Source organism: Giraffa tippelskirchi, chromosome 5, assembly GCF_054371585.1.
Source record: "Giraffa tippelskirchi isolate mGirTip1 chromosome 5, T2T-mGirTip1v1.2.pri, whole genome shotgun sequence".
Classification (NCBI taxonomy): Eukaryota; Metazoa; Chordata; class Mammalia; order Artiodactyla; family Giraffidae; genus Giraffa; species Giraffa tippelskirchi.
Genome location: NC_137279.1, coordinates 5,111,671 through 5,129,585, shown reverse-complemented (window position 1 = coordinate 5,129,585; position 17,915 = coordinate 5,111,671). Strand labels below are relative to the sequence as shown.

Sequence of the window (17,915 nt, the reverse complement as noted above, 5' to 3'; positions counted from 1 at the left end):
CACAGAGAGGAGGGCATTTCTCAGAAAGACCACATCCTCACTTAGTTTCCCCTTGGCTTTTGGAAGGTTCACACTGTAAATATGTTACAAACCGTATATATACCAGGAGTAGGTTTGCAAAGATAGTATCTTTCATTTCCTTTCTCATTATAATGGTGGAGACAGTACATTTAAACATTATAGACTTTAACTTACAACTCACACTTAACTGTACAAAAAGGCAAATGAAACAGAGAAAATTAGAATGCTGTCACTAGGAATAACTTCAAGACCCATTGCTCCAATTCCTGCTTTTCAGATGAAAATGTAATGCCAGAGGTAAGCAGAACCTCTCAATAATACAAGTAAGGTTAGGGAAAATAGTATTTTACCCGTAGTTAGTATATAAAATATTTCCTATAGATAACTGAAGTTAAAAAAATTATGTGTCTCTAGAAATTACATTTTTTCCCTTGACAAAGTGTGAACTAACACAGCAGATTATTGTGACAGCATATTATTGACACAGCATGTGTTACTCTGTCTGGAGAAATATATTCTGATCTTAAAAGAATAATACTTATTTAAAAATAACTGTTTAACAAAGGTATGTGTATTAGGAAACATATGAAGAAAGATTATCAGAAAAAGAATTAAAATATTTATTAACAGTGGTTATCACTAGGTAGTATAATTACACACAGCTGACTAGTTTGACATGTCTTCCTCATGCATTTTCCAAATCTCATCAATTACCCTTCTATATTAAAAATATTAATTAAAATATTTGACAATAAGCAAGAAAAATGACTGGGCTTCCCTGGTGGCTCAGCTCGGAAAGAATCTGCCTGCAATGCGGGAGACCTGGGTTTGATCCCTGGGTTGGGACGATCCCCTGGAGAAGGGAAAGGCTACCCACTCCAGTATTCTGGCCTGGAGAATTACAGGGACTGTATAGTCCATGGGGTCACAAAGAGTCAGACATGACTGAGTGACTTTGACTTTCACTAGAAAAATTACAAACATGAAAACAGAAATCCTGGATGACATCTTTAAGTCATTGTTCAGTTCAGTCCAGTTCAGTCGCTCAGTCGTGTCTGATTCTTTGAGACCCCATGGACTACAGCATGCCAGGCCTCCCTGTCCATCACTAACTCCCGGAGCTTACTCAAGCTCATGTCCATTGAGTTGGTGATGCCATCCAACCATCTCATCTTCTGTTGTCCCTTTTCCTCCTGCCTTCAGTCTTTCCCAGCCTCAGGGTCTTTTCCAATGAGTCAGTTCTTCGCATCAGGTGGCCAAAGGACTGGAGCTTCAGCTTCACCATCAGTCCTTCCAATGAACACCCAGGACTGATCTCCTTTAGGATGGACTGGTTGGATCTCCTTGCAGTCCAAGGGACTCTGAAGAGTCTTCTCCAACACCACAGTTCAAAAGCATCAATTCTTCAGCAATCAGCTTTCTTTATAGTCCAACTCTCACATCCATACATGAATCCTGGAAAAACCACAGCTTTGACTAGATGGACCTTTGCTGGCAAAGTAATGTCTCTGCTTTTTAATATGCTGTCTAGGTTGGTCTTTGTAACTACTTATAAATCCTAAGTGTGGTTTTCTCTGACTAGATAATCTATGTTTTCAGCACAAGAGAAGAGGGTGAAGGGGTGACCAGAATCCAGACTAAGAGGAGGGAGCTCCGTTGCATGCTGGGAGAGCCTCAGCATCTTCGAAGGTACCTGTTCGCATCTCTGTGAAGTCACTTCAAACGTTTTATGACTCTCAGATTTCACTCTGGTGACATGAATTGGCTCCTTTACAATCAATATTTTAATTTGAGGTGTTTTCCAGCTTTGTAGTACTTTGTCAAGGAAGGACGCCGAAGTAACAGATTTTTATTCAGATGAAAACATGGTCATCAACTGAACTACCTAGAATTAATAGACTAATAATTATGATGCAAACATTACACGTAAATTGCCATTTCAAAAGAAGTATTTGTTGCCCTCTACTGTGGCTTCTGGGCTTCGTAGGTGGCTCTAGTGGTAAAGATCCTGCCTGCCAACACAGGAGATGTAAGAGACAGGGGTTCCATCCCTGGGTCAGGAAGAGCCCCTGGAGAAGGAAATGGCAACCCACGCCAATATTCTCGCCTGGAGAATGCCATGGACAGAGGAGGCTGGCGGGCTGCAGTCTGTAGGGTCACAGAGCGTCGGACAGGAGTGAAGTGACCCAACACACGTGCGCTGTGGCTTCCATGTGGAATGCACGGAAGTTTGGCAGAAACTGAGCACTGGGTAGAAAAGAGCAAGAGGAACTTGACTTCTCGGCGAGGCTCCTTTTGTCAGCAACAAAGTGTTCCTTAGAGTGGAGCAACTAAATAAAGAGAGCCTCAATCCAGAACACACACAGGGCACGTATATCACACAATGTGATTCCTCGTGCCAGTAGCATTAGAGTTCTGAGATCCCATTTCTAATGAGTTCCCAAGTGATGCTGCTGCTGGGCCTGGACGACACTGAGAGAAACCAGGGTGTAGACTGTTACTGATGTGCCCACGCTCCTTAGCTTTGAAAAATCACCAAGCTTATTGGGAGATGGTTCACCTGTTCAAGATAACTGGATTTTTTAAAGACTGCTCAGCTATGTGTGTGCTCTCCAAAGCACACACATAGGGGTAACAACCTAGCTTTAGTTTGCATTCCTTTTAAAAAGGTGAATATTTTTATTACGTTATTTGCACTGTTGAATGCCCACTTTCTCTCCAAAATTGCATTTGTTGTCCATTTAAATTATGATGAAAAATGGCCACAAGGTTAAAGCATTCTGCTGTAGCTTTCTGTTTCTTAGCTCTCAATTAAATTCTGAACATATACAAAAGCCGAGAGAGAACGTAATGAACCCGGTGTCCCCATCACTCCAATTCAACAAGAGTCGGCATATGGATAATCATATTCTATCCAGACACTCCACTTTCCCTATCAGATTTATTTTTAAAATAATCACTGACATTATGTCATTACTTTATTTGTAAATTTTTGATTTCTCAATTTTTTTAAAGAAAAACATGTAAATTTAGGTAACATTTAACATTATATAAATTTCATATGTACAACATTTTATTCCTAGCTCTGTACATCTAAAGCGTGCTCACCATCAAAAATTTAGTTTCCATCTCTCATCACACAGATGATCCCTTTGCCCATTTCCCTCTCCCTTCTGCTCTTCCCCTCTGCTAACAGCTCCTCAGTCTCTGTATCTACCTGTTTCTTTTTGCTTGGATTCTTTTTTTTATTTTGCTATTTTTTATATTCCACATGTGACTAAATCATATGCATTTATCTTTCTCCATCTGACTTATGTCACTTATAATACCCTCAAAGTTCACCCATGTCGTTGCAATTGTCAAGATTCCATATTTTTTCTGACTAAGTAGTATTCTCTCTCTCTATATATATATATGTATAATATATAGAATATATACACACATATGTGTGTGTGTGGATGATCTTTCCATTGATGTAAGTGGGGTATTAAGTCCCTGTTATTATTTTATTGCTGTCCATTTCTTCTTTTATCTGTTAATATTTGATTTATGTGTTTAGGTGGCCAATTTGATATATATATATATATTTACAATTGCTATATTTTCAACTTGGATTGATCCCTTAATCTTACGGCTTTCTTTGTTTCTTCTTACAGTCTTGTGTTAAAGTCTCTTTTGACTGATATAAGTATTGCTACCGTGGCTTTATTTTGATCTCCATTTGCATGGAATACCATTTTCTATCCTCTTGCTTTCTGTGTGTGTGTGTGTCTTTGGATCAGAACTGAATCTGCTGTAGGCAGAATATATATGGGTCTTATTTTATATCTATTCAGTCACTCTATGTCTTTCAATTATTTAGTCCATTTACATAAAAAGTAACCATTGATAGGTATGTAATTGTTGCTATTTTATTATTTTGGGTTTTTTTTTTAAGTTCTATTTTATATTTTTCCTCCTCCCCTGTGATTGGATGACTATCTTTACTGTTAGTGTTAGTGTTGGATGACTATCTTTACTGTTAGTGTTCCTAAAGAAATTCAGCCTTGAATATTCACTGGAAGGACTGATGCTGAAGATGAAGCTTCAATACTTTGGCCACCTGATGCGAAGAACTGACTCATTGGAAAAGACCTTGATGCTGGGAAAGATTGCGGGCAGGAGGAGAAGGAGGCAACAGAGGATGAGACAGTTGGATGGTATCACTGACTCAATGGACATGAGTTTGAGCAAACTCCAGGAGAATAACTGGCATAGGTTTAATTGTATTCATCAAAGAGCTTTTATTATCTAAATGGTAATTATGTCAATTACAAATTTTTTGTGTTTGATCACCCAAATCATAAAATAACTGCATTAACCAAGTTAGTAATTACTTATTTTGCTGGAACAAAAACTGAGCTATGATTTTTACTGCTGTCTGTGACTTGCTCATGTGATTGCAAACTCCGGGAGACAGTGAAGGACACAAGACTGGTGTGCTTCAGTTCATGGGATCGCAGTCAGAAACGACTGAAAAAGAACAACAGCTCCAACACACCTCCGCTGGCAGGTGAGGCTGGTATCGGGGCTAGTACTGGCCTACTGGTGAGGGAAGTTTCTCCTCAGAGTCTCTGGTTGCAGAGTGTCTGGTGTCTTAGGGCTTGTTCTTGGCTATGTCCTGGGCAGTTCAGGGCTCAAGGGATCTTAAGGCAGCCAGCCTGCTGGTGGCTGAGGCTGTGTCCCTGCCTTGCTTGCTGCTTGGCCTGAGGCATCCCATCACTGGCGCTGACAGGCTGGTGAGGGGGGTTGGGTCCAGAAGCTCATAAGCTAGAGGGAAGAGTTCCACTGCCAGCGTCTTCGTGATAGGACAAGCTCCCCCAAATGACTGCCACCAGGGCCTATGTTCCCAAGGTGAGCTACAGTTGCATCCTGCCTCTGTGAGACTGTCTAAACTTGGCAGGTAGGTCGACCCAGGATCATTTCAAATGATTGCTTCTGCCTTGGGTACCAGGGTGCTCAGCTTTCTCACTTCAGCCTAAATATCATTTGGTTCTTAGGCTCAGAACAAGTTGGAAGTCTCAGTTCATTAGGGACCTGAATTCGGTAGCTGCCAGAAATTCAGAAGCCAAATTATGCTAAAGTATCACGGTGTCCTGTGACAGACAAAGCAATCAGAATGTGTACACTTAATAGTCAAACAGACATCATACCCCAGTGCCACTTCAGGAGTTTCTGAACTCAGACTAGATTCTCCCTGAGCCTGAGACCCTCCCCCTGCGTCTCAGTGACAGACCTCTGACATCCCTCTCATCTTTATTAGTGGGTCCTGAGCAAGAATGGCCCCTGTTCGGGGAAGCAAAGCAGAGAACACCTGGTAAGAACCAGCACTGTTCTTACCACTATGGCTGTAACGGCCGAAAGAGGCTCACAGAGGTCTCTGCCACCCTGAAACGCCCAGATTATTATTGCATCCTATTGTTCTTATGAAATCTGCTCATTATTATTGGGTGGCAGACTTTGTAAACATCAAGATTCCTTGGAAATTGTTTAAATAACCACTATAGTGGCCAATGGCATTAGCTCCCACAGACTGCACTCTACTGAAGGGACTAGATCCAGAGAAACAACTAATACTCCTACTGCTACCTGAAACAATAACATTGGCCGTTATAATCCCCAAATCCAACACAGTGCTGATGCAAACATGTGACTGACTGAATTCTTACCCACACACTGTTACAAATTCCACTTTTGATTGGTTTTTATTTTCCTGAAACAACCTTTGCCTGATTTATCACATTTCAAACAATTTCTGTCCTATATGGCCAATATATGTCCTATATATATAGCAGATTTCCCGGAAAGGTACATGCTCCTGCCTTCAAACTACTATCTCCCCATTTACTTCAAGTTCTGACCATGAATTCAAACTCAGTGTCTATATTTATGGTTGTATTCGACATTGAATTACACGTGGCAATTTCTTTATGTCCTTAATAGTGGTGCGCCCTTTCTTTCAAAACTGCTGAGTAGTTAGTCAGTCTGGATACTTCTATTCCATAGGTCAGCATCCCTCTGTGGACCAACCCCAGAACCCAAGAGAGTCACTATTCATCACAGAGTCTGGTCTCCGTTCTAGGATTCCCTCATCACAAAAGAAGGATGCTTTTATGGCAAGTTGGAAGTGAAGTGGAAAGAGCATGTGTCCATTCAGGAGTGGGTCCAGGAAGTCAACACATGCTTTCACTAGGGAAAAATAACACAGGAGCGAGACACACCCACACGAGGGAGAGACAGGCTGATCCTCAAACCAGATGAGCATAGAGGCTCCTGTACCTCTGGGGCTGCCGGGCTCCATCCTCACTGGGAGGAACAGTGCAGAGAAGCATCCTCCCTGAGACCACAGCCAGGCTCACAGCAGTGAAATACTTCCTGCCCAGGACAAAATTCAGCCTTGTGTCTTAGGATGTGCTGACCATACAGGATTTCTGGAGGTGGCTGACATAGCGAAGAAAGAGCAGCAAAGTACCTGTCAATTGTGCGGAAGTTTCTGCTGTATCCTGCGCTTAAAGTGAAAGTGAAAGTCGCTCAGTCACGTCCGACTCTTTGCGACCCCATGGACTAACAGCCCATGGAATTCTCCAGGCCAGAATACTCGAGTGGGTAGCCTTTCCCTTCTCCAGGGGATCTTCCCAACCCAGGGATCGGAACTAGGTCTCCCACATTTCAGGTGGATGCTTTACCAGCTGAGCCACCAGGGAAGCCCAAGAACACTGGAGTGGGTAGCCTATTCCTTCCCCAGCAGATCTTCCCGACCCAGGAATCGAACCAGGGTCTCCTGCATTGCAGGTGGGTTCTTTACCAACTGAGCTATCAGGGAAGCCCTGTGCTTACCAGGGAGCTTAAAGATCCGATTATAGAATGTAGATCTCAAAGATCTGCTAGTTCAATACCCATGCTTTACTGATATGCAAACTAAAGCCACGGGCAGAGCTGTGAGTATGAATGATTCTCCAACACCTTGTCTGTGTTGCTTTCTACTGAAACATTCTGAAGACTACAAGCAGAACGTTTCCTTTGCGTTCCAGGACTGGCAATGCAGGACAGAGCTGAGTGCTGGTGGGTTGTTCCACTCTTACACTTTCTAGAAAGCTAGCCTTTCTGGTGTCAACAGGGGACACCTTTGCCCAAGTGTCATTGAACAGACCCCTCATCTAGCTTATTGTACAGTCAGCCCTGCATCCCCCTTCATCTTTACTCCTAGCTTCTCCTCCAGAACTGTAAGCCTCTGCCTGGTCTGTATATGTCAGCCTGTATTCTTCCCATTCCACAGCTAAGTCAGTCATTTCAGCACAAGAAGGCAAGAGAAGCCATCAAGAACAAAATCTCCATAAAAGAAAAAAGCTACCCACTTTGAGGATATATCGAATAGAGCATGTGTGTGTGCTCAGTCACGTCAGTCGTGTCTGACTCTCTGTCACCCTGTGGACTGTAGCCCACCAGGCTCCACTGTCCATGGGATTCTCCAGGCAAGACTACTGGAGAGGGTTGCCATCCCCTCCTCCAGGGGATCTTCCTGACCCAGGATCAAACCCTCCTCTCTTATATCTCCAGCATTGGCAGGCGGGTTCTTTACCATTAGCACCACCTGGGAAGTGCCTTTGTAGAGCAAATTTTGACTCAAATCGTAGCTGCCTCCATTCACAGCCCAACTGGTGTGTGCTCATGGCATCAGAACACATCTGAGTCTCTATCTTAACCATATGCAAGGTATTACAAATGAATTAAAAATATGTTCTATTTCAGAATGGAAGCATAGAAAGTCTTGCACTCACATCCTCCCATGGACACACTTGAGTCTATAGCTACGTATGAACAATCTCGTCTTAAATCATGTGAAGACATGGCTGAGTGACACATTGTCACACATCATTTGTTTTTGTCAAACATGAGTTTGAGCAAACTCTGGGAGTTGGAGATGGACAGGGAAGCCTGGCATGCTGCAGTCCATGGGGTCGCAACGAGTCGGACACAACTGAGTGACTGAACTGAAATGAACTGAAAGACAAAGAGTCTTAAAGGATGAAGAAATCGAGGGATATCTTCAAATGAATGGATGAGATAAAGCCTCAGGAAATACCTTAATGAAATTGTGGGAAATTATTTACCTAATAAAGAATTTAAAGTAACGGTCATAAAGATGCTCACCCAACTGGTGAGAAGGTGGATGAACCTAGTGAGAACATCAGGTAGGAGATGGAAAATACAAGCAAGTAAAGAGAGAAGCCACAGAGCTAAAGAACACAGTGACTGATCTGAAAAGTACAACAAGGGACTCAAAGCAAAGCAAAGAATCAGTGTATTGGAAGACACTGAGAACAAACTTGTAGTTGCCAAGGGCAAGGGGGTGGAGGTGGGATAGTTTGTGAGTTTGGGATTAGCACATGCAAACTATTATGTATAGGATGAATAAATAAGATCCTACTGTATTGCTCAGGGAACTGTATTCAATATCCTGTAATAAACCATAACAGAAAATAATATGAAAATAATTATATTATACATATATTTATATGTATAACTGAATCACTTTTCTGGGCAGCAGAAATTAACACAACATTGTAAACCAGCTACACTTCAATAAAATAAATTAATTTATAACAAATAATAAATCTCCTTAATGGAAAAATTTTTGTCCTACTTTATAACATACATAAATTATGGCATAATTCTAATGAACTCAGCAAACTCTTATTTATCCTGTGGTGATTTAATTGGAGTAAGTGAAATCATTCATTTATGAAAGAAAAATCACTACACATAAGTGAAAACATTATATAAACAAAGGGTATCTTGTTTTGGGAACCACACAGTCAGGACTTGCAAGATAGGTCTCAGGCAGTGGCAAAAGAGATGGCAAAGGTTGTGATTCTCAAGTCTGGAAAGTGTGTTAGAAGAGGTGGTTAAGAAAGGAGACTGGGAGGGAAAAGGGTGTAGATGGAGCCCATCAGACCAACTGGGATCCTATTCTATTCTTAGTTGAGAGTGAAGAAGCAGAAAGCTACAGCAGAATGCTTTAACCTTGTGGCCATTTTTCATCATAATTTAAATGGACAACAAATGCAGTTTTGGAGAGAAAGTGGGCATTCAACAGTGCAAATAACGTAATAAAAATATTCACCTCTTAAAAGGAAAGCAAACTAAAGCTAGGTTGTTACCCCTATGTGTGTGCTTTGGAGAGCACACATAACTGAGCAGTCTTTAAAAAATCCAGTTATCTTGAACAGGTGAACCATTTCCCAATAAGCTTGGTGATTTTTCAAAGCTAAGGAGCGTGGGCACATTAGTAACGGTCTACACCCTGGTTTCTCTCAGTGTCGTCCAGGCCCAGCAGCAGCATCACTTGGGAACTCATTAGAAATGGGATCTCAGAACTCTAATGCTACTGGTACTTTATCCTGGGAGTATGATGCTCAGATAATTGTTTGGCTTTAAAAGACTTGTTACAGCTGGAGAGAGCTTGGTTAATATTTGTTTGAGAACTTTTAAGTATTTTGGTGCGGTGATGTTTTTAAAAAAAGATGGAGAGTGAGGAGCAGAAAGCTATTTTGTTTTGTTTCTTTAGAGGTTATTTCTACACATATCTTTTGGACCTTTAAAAATATTTCACCTAGGACTTCCTTGGTGGCCCAGTGATTCAGCATCCAACTTCTACTGCAGGGGATGAAGGTTCAGTCTCCGTTTGGAGAACCAAGATCCCACAGGCCTCAGGGCAGCTAATCCTGTGTGCCACAGCTACGGAGCCTGGATGCTCTAGAGCCATGATCTGCGACACGAGAAGCCTGCAAGTAACGAGAGAAGGCGCACATGGCACCGTGAAGAGCCCACAGCCACAACAAGGACCCAGCACAGTCAGGAAAAGGGAACAGTTCACCGATGGACTTTTCCATCCAGACTGCTGTACTTGCGTATTTTAAAAATACGTGCCGACAGAGAAATCAAATATGCCCGTCATGAATTCTATAAATATAAGGTTTACACTTCAAATCAAGGCACTGTGGGCATTTTAAAAAGATAACCAAGCAACACTGAAAAAATTTGAGCTCCGTATGAGTGAAGAAGATATTTTTATACTTAGTCCAAGCCCAGTCATAAATATAAAAATTATAATATTAAAACCACAAATAAACCCATTAATATAAAAATTATATATTAAAATCACAAGTAAACCATGAGTTGCAAAAGTCTTAAAATTATTAGTTTGATTTCAAAACTATTTCCAAAGCATTAAAGGGGAAAAAATCATTAAAAATCATAAACTTCAAAGCACCTAATCTTAGTCTATGCCTCACGATTTATTCTAGGTTTTTCATTGAATTGTAAATTACTTCATTATAATATAAGCTTGATTAAAAAACCCTTTTCTGCTTAGAATATATGCATTTGTACTTAAAAAAAAATCTAAGGGCCCTTCCTTTTTGTTCACTTATATAGATAAAAAGATAGACAATATTAATGAGGTGATGTGTAAATCTTATCCCACTCAGCAACTTAGTTTAACCCCTTCAGCTTTACTACAACCCAGCAAATGAAAAGAACATAAGAGAGAAATCAAATAGTGTTGCTTTTAATTCCCTAGTTTAACTTGTATAAATTACAACTCTAAATGAATAAAAGTAAAACAAGGTATTTGAATTTGACAGCTACGTACCTTCTTACAACTACCTAAGTTACACAGGCAAATAAAACTTTTACCATAAAAATATCAGGGACTAGAGTTTTTAAGTCCACAGTGAACTGTTTCAGATTTCATCTTGGATACCAGTCCAATCTAGGCAGTAGGGTACATCTAGGGAAGGACAGTCCTTGACTTGCTGCAGCACTTAAACCTCAAATCCCAGAGAAAGTTTTCTTGCATCATAATAGCTGAAGTGACCAGCATGGATTATCTTCTTGAATTGACATTAAAAGCAGCTAAAAATATTTTTAGTAAAGAAATGCAACCCGAACAGCATACACATGCAAGCACTTTTTTTTTTTTAAGTTGGCATATAAAACAGAGTACAAACAAAACTGCATAAAATTATGTTAAGAGTGAGAAGGAAAAAAAAAAGGAAAAAAAAAAAAAAGAGTGAGAAGGACCAATAAATTAAAGAAAAATGCTTTAATGTACCCTCTCTGTCCTCCGTGTGGAAAATCGGTGCAGACAGGCAGTAGCTATTGCAACAGCACCAACTATAAGAAACCAGGAAACAAATGGCATGTCACTGAAAAATCACTGCTTAAAATTCAAAATCTAACATAAGGAAAAAAGGTCGGTTAGATCGTGGTCAGAAAATGATATTTTATTTCACCACATATACATTTTCATTCTGTCTGATCTCGTCACTGTTTGAATCCAGTTCCCTGGAATCACTTAAAACAGTTCACAGTAAGTCAGAGCAGTCCTTGACTAATTTAGAAAATTACCCAAAGCATATTTGGGATGCAAACTCATATGGCTATGCATCTTGAAACAACATGCATTATTTATTGGTTGTTAGTAGGTGGACATATAGAATATAAAAGAATATACAATCACAGACAGAAAGTAGTATATTATATAAAACGCTATTTTTCATAAACTGGTTTACTTAATTTCAAACCATTAAAATTAAAGAAACTGAAAAAACATTAAAAAAGATAATGTACTTCACAGTAATATCTTGATTTAAGTGGTATCAAAGTTTGGAATACTTACCTACAGAAAGAACAATTGCAGTAATGAGTGCTACATCTGGGAAAAATAAAAAAAAAAAAAAAAAGTTTTGATGATAATTAAACACACAGCTGTCTTCAAATAGCTACTGCATTTTAATGATCTGATCATAGATCAGCTATAACTACAGCAAAGAAAAAATTATCAATATAATTTTAGTATGACTGCTAGTGCATCCAGGTCATTTTGACCATAGAACACTTCAAAGTACGTTCCGGGGTTAGGATCTATCTCATGAAATTCTTAACAGGAACCTTACTTTTCACACTGTGTGCTGTAGCGACCACACCAGGTTATTTACTAAGGTAGCTGAAACAATTAGAATTCACTAGAAGAAAATTGTTTTAAAATATATTATCCTATTATAGTTTGGTATTCAATCTAGTCCTTATGATTTTATTAAGAATTTAACACACTATTCCAATAGTGTGATTTTTTAATAAATGACAATAAAGCTCTATAACTCTTATCACACAAATGTTATTTGCAGTCTTCACAAACAATGCTTTAACTTACCATCAACCCTTCTTATTTCCCTGTCCCCTAATTACAAGAAGGTTTTTGTCTAATAATGTTAATGAAACATCAGGGCACATGAATAAAAATTATGTGCAAAAATGTAAACATGCATTTTTGACAATCCAGAGAGCAAGAAATAATACTAACAAATGTTTTTATAGATGTTTGTCAGTAGTACCTCTGCTTCTACCTTTAACTCAAGAGTCTAAAATGTCATGGCAGCTCTGTTCTTTTTATTTCATAAATGTTAACTGTAACCATCTTACGATGACACTAGGACTTCCCTGGTGGTATAGTGGATAAGAATCCGCCTGCCAATGCAGGGGACACAGGTTTGAGCCCTGGTCTGGGAAGATTCCACATGTCGTAGGGGAACTAAGCCTGGGTGCCACACCTACTGAGCTCTAGAGCCCATGAACCTCACCTACTCAGCCTGCGAGCCACAGCTACTGAGCCCGTGTGCTGCTACTGAGCCCGTGTGCCCAGAGCCTGTGCCCAGAGCCTGCGCCCCTCGACAAGAGAGGCCACCGCAACGGAGGAATGCCCGCTCACTGCAAGTAAAGAAAGTCTACACGCAGCAATGAAGACCCAGTGCAACCAAAAATAAAAATACACAAATACATTTGAAAGAAGAAAATCTCAAGCAGCTTTACCAAAAAAAAATGGCCCTGGGTTCACCTGGCACATTGGCAACTTGACCACAGTTTTCAGAAGGAAACATAACAAGCCTGAAGTGCATTTTATGAAAAGATAGACTTGACTACCTCACTCCAACGTAAAGAAAAGTAATAGATCTCTTCTTCATTTTCTTATCAAGAAATCTTTATATTCCAGCTGACTTCACAACTATACTTCACCATGTGCTTTAACATATATCGTGTGAACTATGGGAGACAACCGGAAGAGTACTACCTCTGCCTGTTATAGAAAAACTATCCCAACATATAGTACATAAGGCTTGTGTATACAACATACCAGCAGAAAGAAAATTTATCTACAAACCTCCATCATAAAAGAACACTACCACATGATAAACAAGTTACATTTTATATATTTTAACCTGCACGTGACCAAAGTATTTAAGAAAGTTACCTCACTCCACTGGGAACCCTAAGTAGGGGCATTTCTTGAAAATTGTGTTAGTTACAAATCTATACTGAAGAAGGAAATGGCAACCCACTCCAGTATTCTTGCCTGGAGAATCCCATGGACAGAGAAGCCTCGTGCGCTGCAGTCCATGGGGTCACAAAGAGTCGGACACGACTGAGCAACTAACACTTTTCACTTTACACACCACCACTTAAATTTGTCATGGGATCTGCACTATTAAAATAACATCATTGCCAATTAACACCAATTTGTGATATGTTATTTCTTCTCTAATTATATATTATTGCAATAGTTCCATGTAGAACTCTAGAGTTTCATAATGCAGGGCTATTTATAACCAAAATCATATGTAAATCTTCGAAACCTTCAGGCTGTATATCATCACTCGGATTGGGATATGCTGAAAAAAGAAAAAAATGGAAATAAGAATAAAAGGTAGAAGAAGAAAATAATAAAGCTTAAAGACCTATAAATTTATGGGTTTTGATTTTTTCTTTTTTGTCTTTGTACAAAACCCCTGATACTTTCACTTTCCCTACATGCATTATCTCAATGCATCTTTTTAAAAGTAGTGTCATAAAAAGCAAGGGTGAGCGCCTGAGGCAGGGAACAAAATGCCGACCCCAGAGGTTGCAGCTGTCAGCAAGCCAACAACAGATCCAGGTTATGGCTCATACCTTCCTGGGAGCCTGTGCAGCTTGGCTTTGCCAAGGGACACGAGACCTGTGCCCAATCCGCCTGGGAGAGTGCACGGCCCACCTCAGACTGTAGCAACTTCCCTCGGGCCTCAGCTGCAGCAGGCACTCCCCAAACACCCCAACTCCATACCCCTTCCTCTCCCCAGGCCAACTGAGCAAGTGGACCCTAATAAGTCACTACTATTGCCTGCCCTGGTCTGGGTGGGAAACAGACGCTGGAGGGAGGCCTACAAACAGAGGCCCCAAAGCAGAGCCGAGCGCCAGGGGCAGCTGCAGGGGCAGCGGACAAAATCCCCGTAATGAGCCTGGGACTGTGGACTTTGGGGGCAAGTACAAGCTGGAGTGAGGCCAGATTTGAGTCAGAGCTGACCCCACAGAGCCCACAGCAGGTCCAGAGACCTTCCTAGAAATATTGCACGGCCGTCTGAGTAGGTAGACTGCTGGTGCTCACTGTGTGGATTGGACAATGGAGGACTCAGGAGGACATTCTTCATACTACCAGTCTCTCTCTCTCTATATATATATATTTTTTGTATTGTTCTAATGTGGTTCTCTACTATTCCTTTAGTTTTTTTTTTTTTAATTACATATTTAAAATTTTTTTAAAATTACATACAGTTTAGTTTTGTTTTTTTTTAAATTACATATATACAATGGAATATTACTCAGCCATAAAAATGAATGGATTCCAGTGAGGTGGATGAACCTAGAGCCTGTTACACAGAGTGAAGAAAGTCAGAAAGAGAAAGGCAAATATATTAATGCATATATATGGAATCCATAAAAATGTTACTGATGAACCTATTTTCAGGGAAGGAATGCAGATGCATATATAGAGAATGCAATTGTGGACATAGTAGGGGAAGGAATGAGAGAGTGGAAGGAAGGGAGAAAATAGTGTAGACCTAAGAACACTACCATGACTAAAATATCTAGCTGGTGAGAAGCTGCTGGATGGCACAGGGAGCCCAGCCTGGTGCTCTGTGATGACCTAGAGGGGTGGGGTGGGGAGAGGGGAGGGAGGCTCAAGAGGTAGCGGATACGTGCATAATTATGGCTGATTTATGTTGTTATATGGCAGAAACCTTCTCTGGTGGTTCAGACAGTAAAGCGTCTGTCTGCAAAGCGGGAGACCTGGCTTCGATCCCTGGGTCCGGAAGATCCCCTGGAGAAGGAAATGGCAACCCACTCCAGTATTCTTGCCTGGAAAATCCCATGGACAGAGGAGCCTGGTGGGCTACAGTCCGTGGGGTCTCAAAGAGTCGGACATGACTAAGCAACTTCACTATGGCAGAAACCAATAAAACATTATAAGGCAATTTTCCCTCTAATCAAAACATAAAAACAAGACTGAAAAACAAAAGACATACACTGGCCTAAAACCGTTTAAGAGCTGATCTGCAATAGAACAAAATTCAACATAATAAAGGCCATTTATTAAAAAAAAAAAACATAGATAACATCATACTCAATAGTGAAAGACTGAATTTATTTTCCTTAAGTCAGGAGCAATACTGGATATTCATATTTGTCACTTCAATCAATACAACAAATATATTGTAACTTATTTTTCTTGCCTAGTGAGAGCAGTGGTAAGAGAAAAAAATAAAAACCATCCAAACTGAGAAAGAAGAAATAAAACTCTCTCTGTTCCAGATTATATAATCTTTTAAGTGGAAAACTCCAAAGATTATGCATGCTCACACACCAACACACAAACACACACAGACACACAGACACACACACACACACACCTACAGAAACCTATTAAATAGAACTAATGAATTAATTCAACAAAGTCAGAGGTTACAAAATCAACAAAGATCAGGTGCATTTCTATATCCTACCGATGAACAGTCTAAACAGAAAATTTAAAAAACCAACTCCACACACAGTAGCAGCAAAGAGGATAAAGTACTTAGGAAATAAACATTAACTAAGGAAGTGAAAGACTTGTTCCCTGAAAACCACAAAGCACTGCATTAAGAAATTGAAGAAGACATAAGAAAATGAAAGGACATTCTGCATTCATGGATTGGAAGATAATATTGTTACGATGTCAGTACCACACAAAGCAATCTGCAGATTAAATGCAGCCCTTTGACTATATTGAAAATGTGTTTTGCAAAATAGACAAATTAAACCTGAAAGGAGTAATCTTAATAAAGAAATGGAAAGTTGAGAGGACTCACATTTCCCAATTCCAAAACTTACTAAAAAGCTACAATAAAGATATACTGTACACCACAGGGAAATATAATTATTATTTTATAATAGCTTTACCTGGAGTTAAACTTTAAAAATGTTGAATCTCTATGTTCAGAAATAATATAATATTGTAAAACAACTATATTTCTATTAAAAAAAATAAAAGAACAGAGAGACCAGAAATAAACTTTCACTTACATGGTCAAATGATTGTTCACAAGGGTTCTAAGAACATTTAATGGGGAATGGACAACCTTTTCAACAAATGATTTTTGGAAAGTTGGATATCCATATGCAAAAGAATGAATTTTGACATCTACCTTACACCATACACAAAAATTAATTTAAAAGATCAGGAACTAACCTTAAGGCCTAGGGAAGTTGCTAAGTCAGTGGAGCAGAAAGACTCTGAGTTTGCATCCTTCCTCGGGCACATGAACATTACCACTATTTACAGAACAACAATGGATGAGAATGACCTGAAAAGTAGCATAAGTGATCTTCTACAGCTGTAGATATAAAGAAGGAACCAACACGAGACAGGAAAGAAGACCAGAGACATGGCGCAAACAAGACCCATAACACCAGGTAGGTGACCCACAAACTAGGAGGATCATCACAATCGCACAAGTTCTCCCCAAGGAAGGAGGGGTCTGAGATTCACATCAGATTCCCCAGCGCAGGGGTCCTGCACCAGGAGACAAGCTCCTGGAATGCTGGGCTTTGAAAGCCAACATTTAATATGTTTAGGAGATCCAAGGGGCTGTAGGAAAAACACTCTGCTCAAGGGGCACGAACAAAATGTCACACGCTCTCGAGACCCAGTGCTGAAGCAGTAATTTGAAAGGAGTTTTGGTCAGATCCACCTGCTCATCTTGGGGAGGCGGAGGACAAAGTGGACTCACTCTGCGGCCAGAGATTCCGGCAGGAGCTGCTGTTGGGAGTGTTTACCAAAACGCGTCTGGGGCTGGCAAGCAGCACTTTGGAATCCTCCCTCTAGCTTCTTAGCACCGTGATATGACCTTGCCCCCCAGCAGGCGGGCACAAGTTCTGGGACACCCCAGGCCCAGCAGTTATTGGAGCGGGGACAGAGCCTTACCCACAAGCAGGCTGACCGCCTTAGATCCCCTCATCCTCCAGCTGCCTGGACATATCCCTGTCTACTAGAGGGCCCAGTATACTGCCACCAGACCCCAGCGCCTGGCTCTGCTCACCAGTGGGCCAACATCAGCCCCAGAAACCCATCCACCCAAGCCCAGCAGTCAGATTTCCGCTCCAGGAACAACAGGCCCCTCAACCAGCCTCCCCAAGGGCAGACCCCATCCACCCGTGGGCCAACACCACCTCCAGGACCCCCTGGACACTATAATCAGCCAAGTCAGGAAATGACCTTGCCTGCCAGCAGGGTGACACCAGCCTTAGGATCCCTCAAGCCAAAGCCCCATGTACCTGTAGGCCAACACTTGCTCTGAGACCACAGCTGGCTTCCCCAGGACCCAGCTCTACCAACTAGTTGGTCAGTACTAGCCATCCTAGTAGTACACATCTATAACCACAATAAGTAGCTAAAGGATGAAAAGAACAAAAAGTTGTAAAATATGATGCTACAAACATTAAAT

The 17,915-nt window shown here is 40.7% G+C and overlaps 1 protein-coding gene across 4 annotated transcripts in view; it reads right to left on the bottom strand.

Annotated features, from left to right (window-relative positions):
- Window positions 1-9,596: 9,596 nt before the first annotated feature.
- Window positions 9,597-17,915, bottom strand: part of LOC145507870 (membrane cofactor protein-like) — a 34,737-nt gene continuing 26,418 nt past the window's right edge. Inside the window, exons 9-12 of one of the 4 annotated variants that reach the window (XM_081495364.1) lie at window positions 13,755-13,790; window positions 11,744-11,779; window positions 11,177-11,238; window positions 9,597-9,845 (exon numbers count right to left, since the gene is read on the bottom strand). In XM_081495364.1, the coding sequence (XP_081351490.1) occupies window positions 9,780-9,845; window positions 11,177-11,238; window positions 11,744-11,779; window positions 13,755-13,790 (200 nt within the window). In that variant the 3' untranslated portion in view covers window positions 9,597-9,779. Of the gene's footprint in view, window positions 9,846-11,148; window positions 11,300-11,743; window positions 11,780-13,754; window positions 13,791-17,915 lie in introns of those variants that run through there. The other 3 variants (XM_081495365.1, XM_081495366.1, XM_081495367.1) reach the window with 3 other exon arrangements.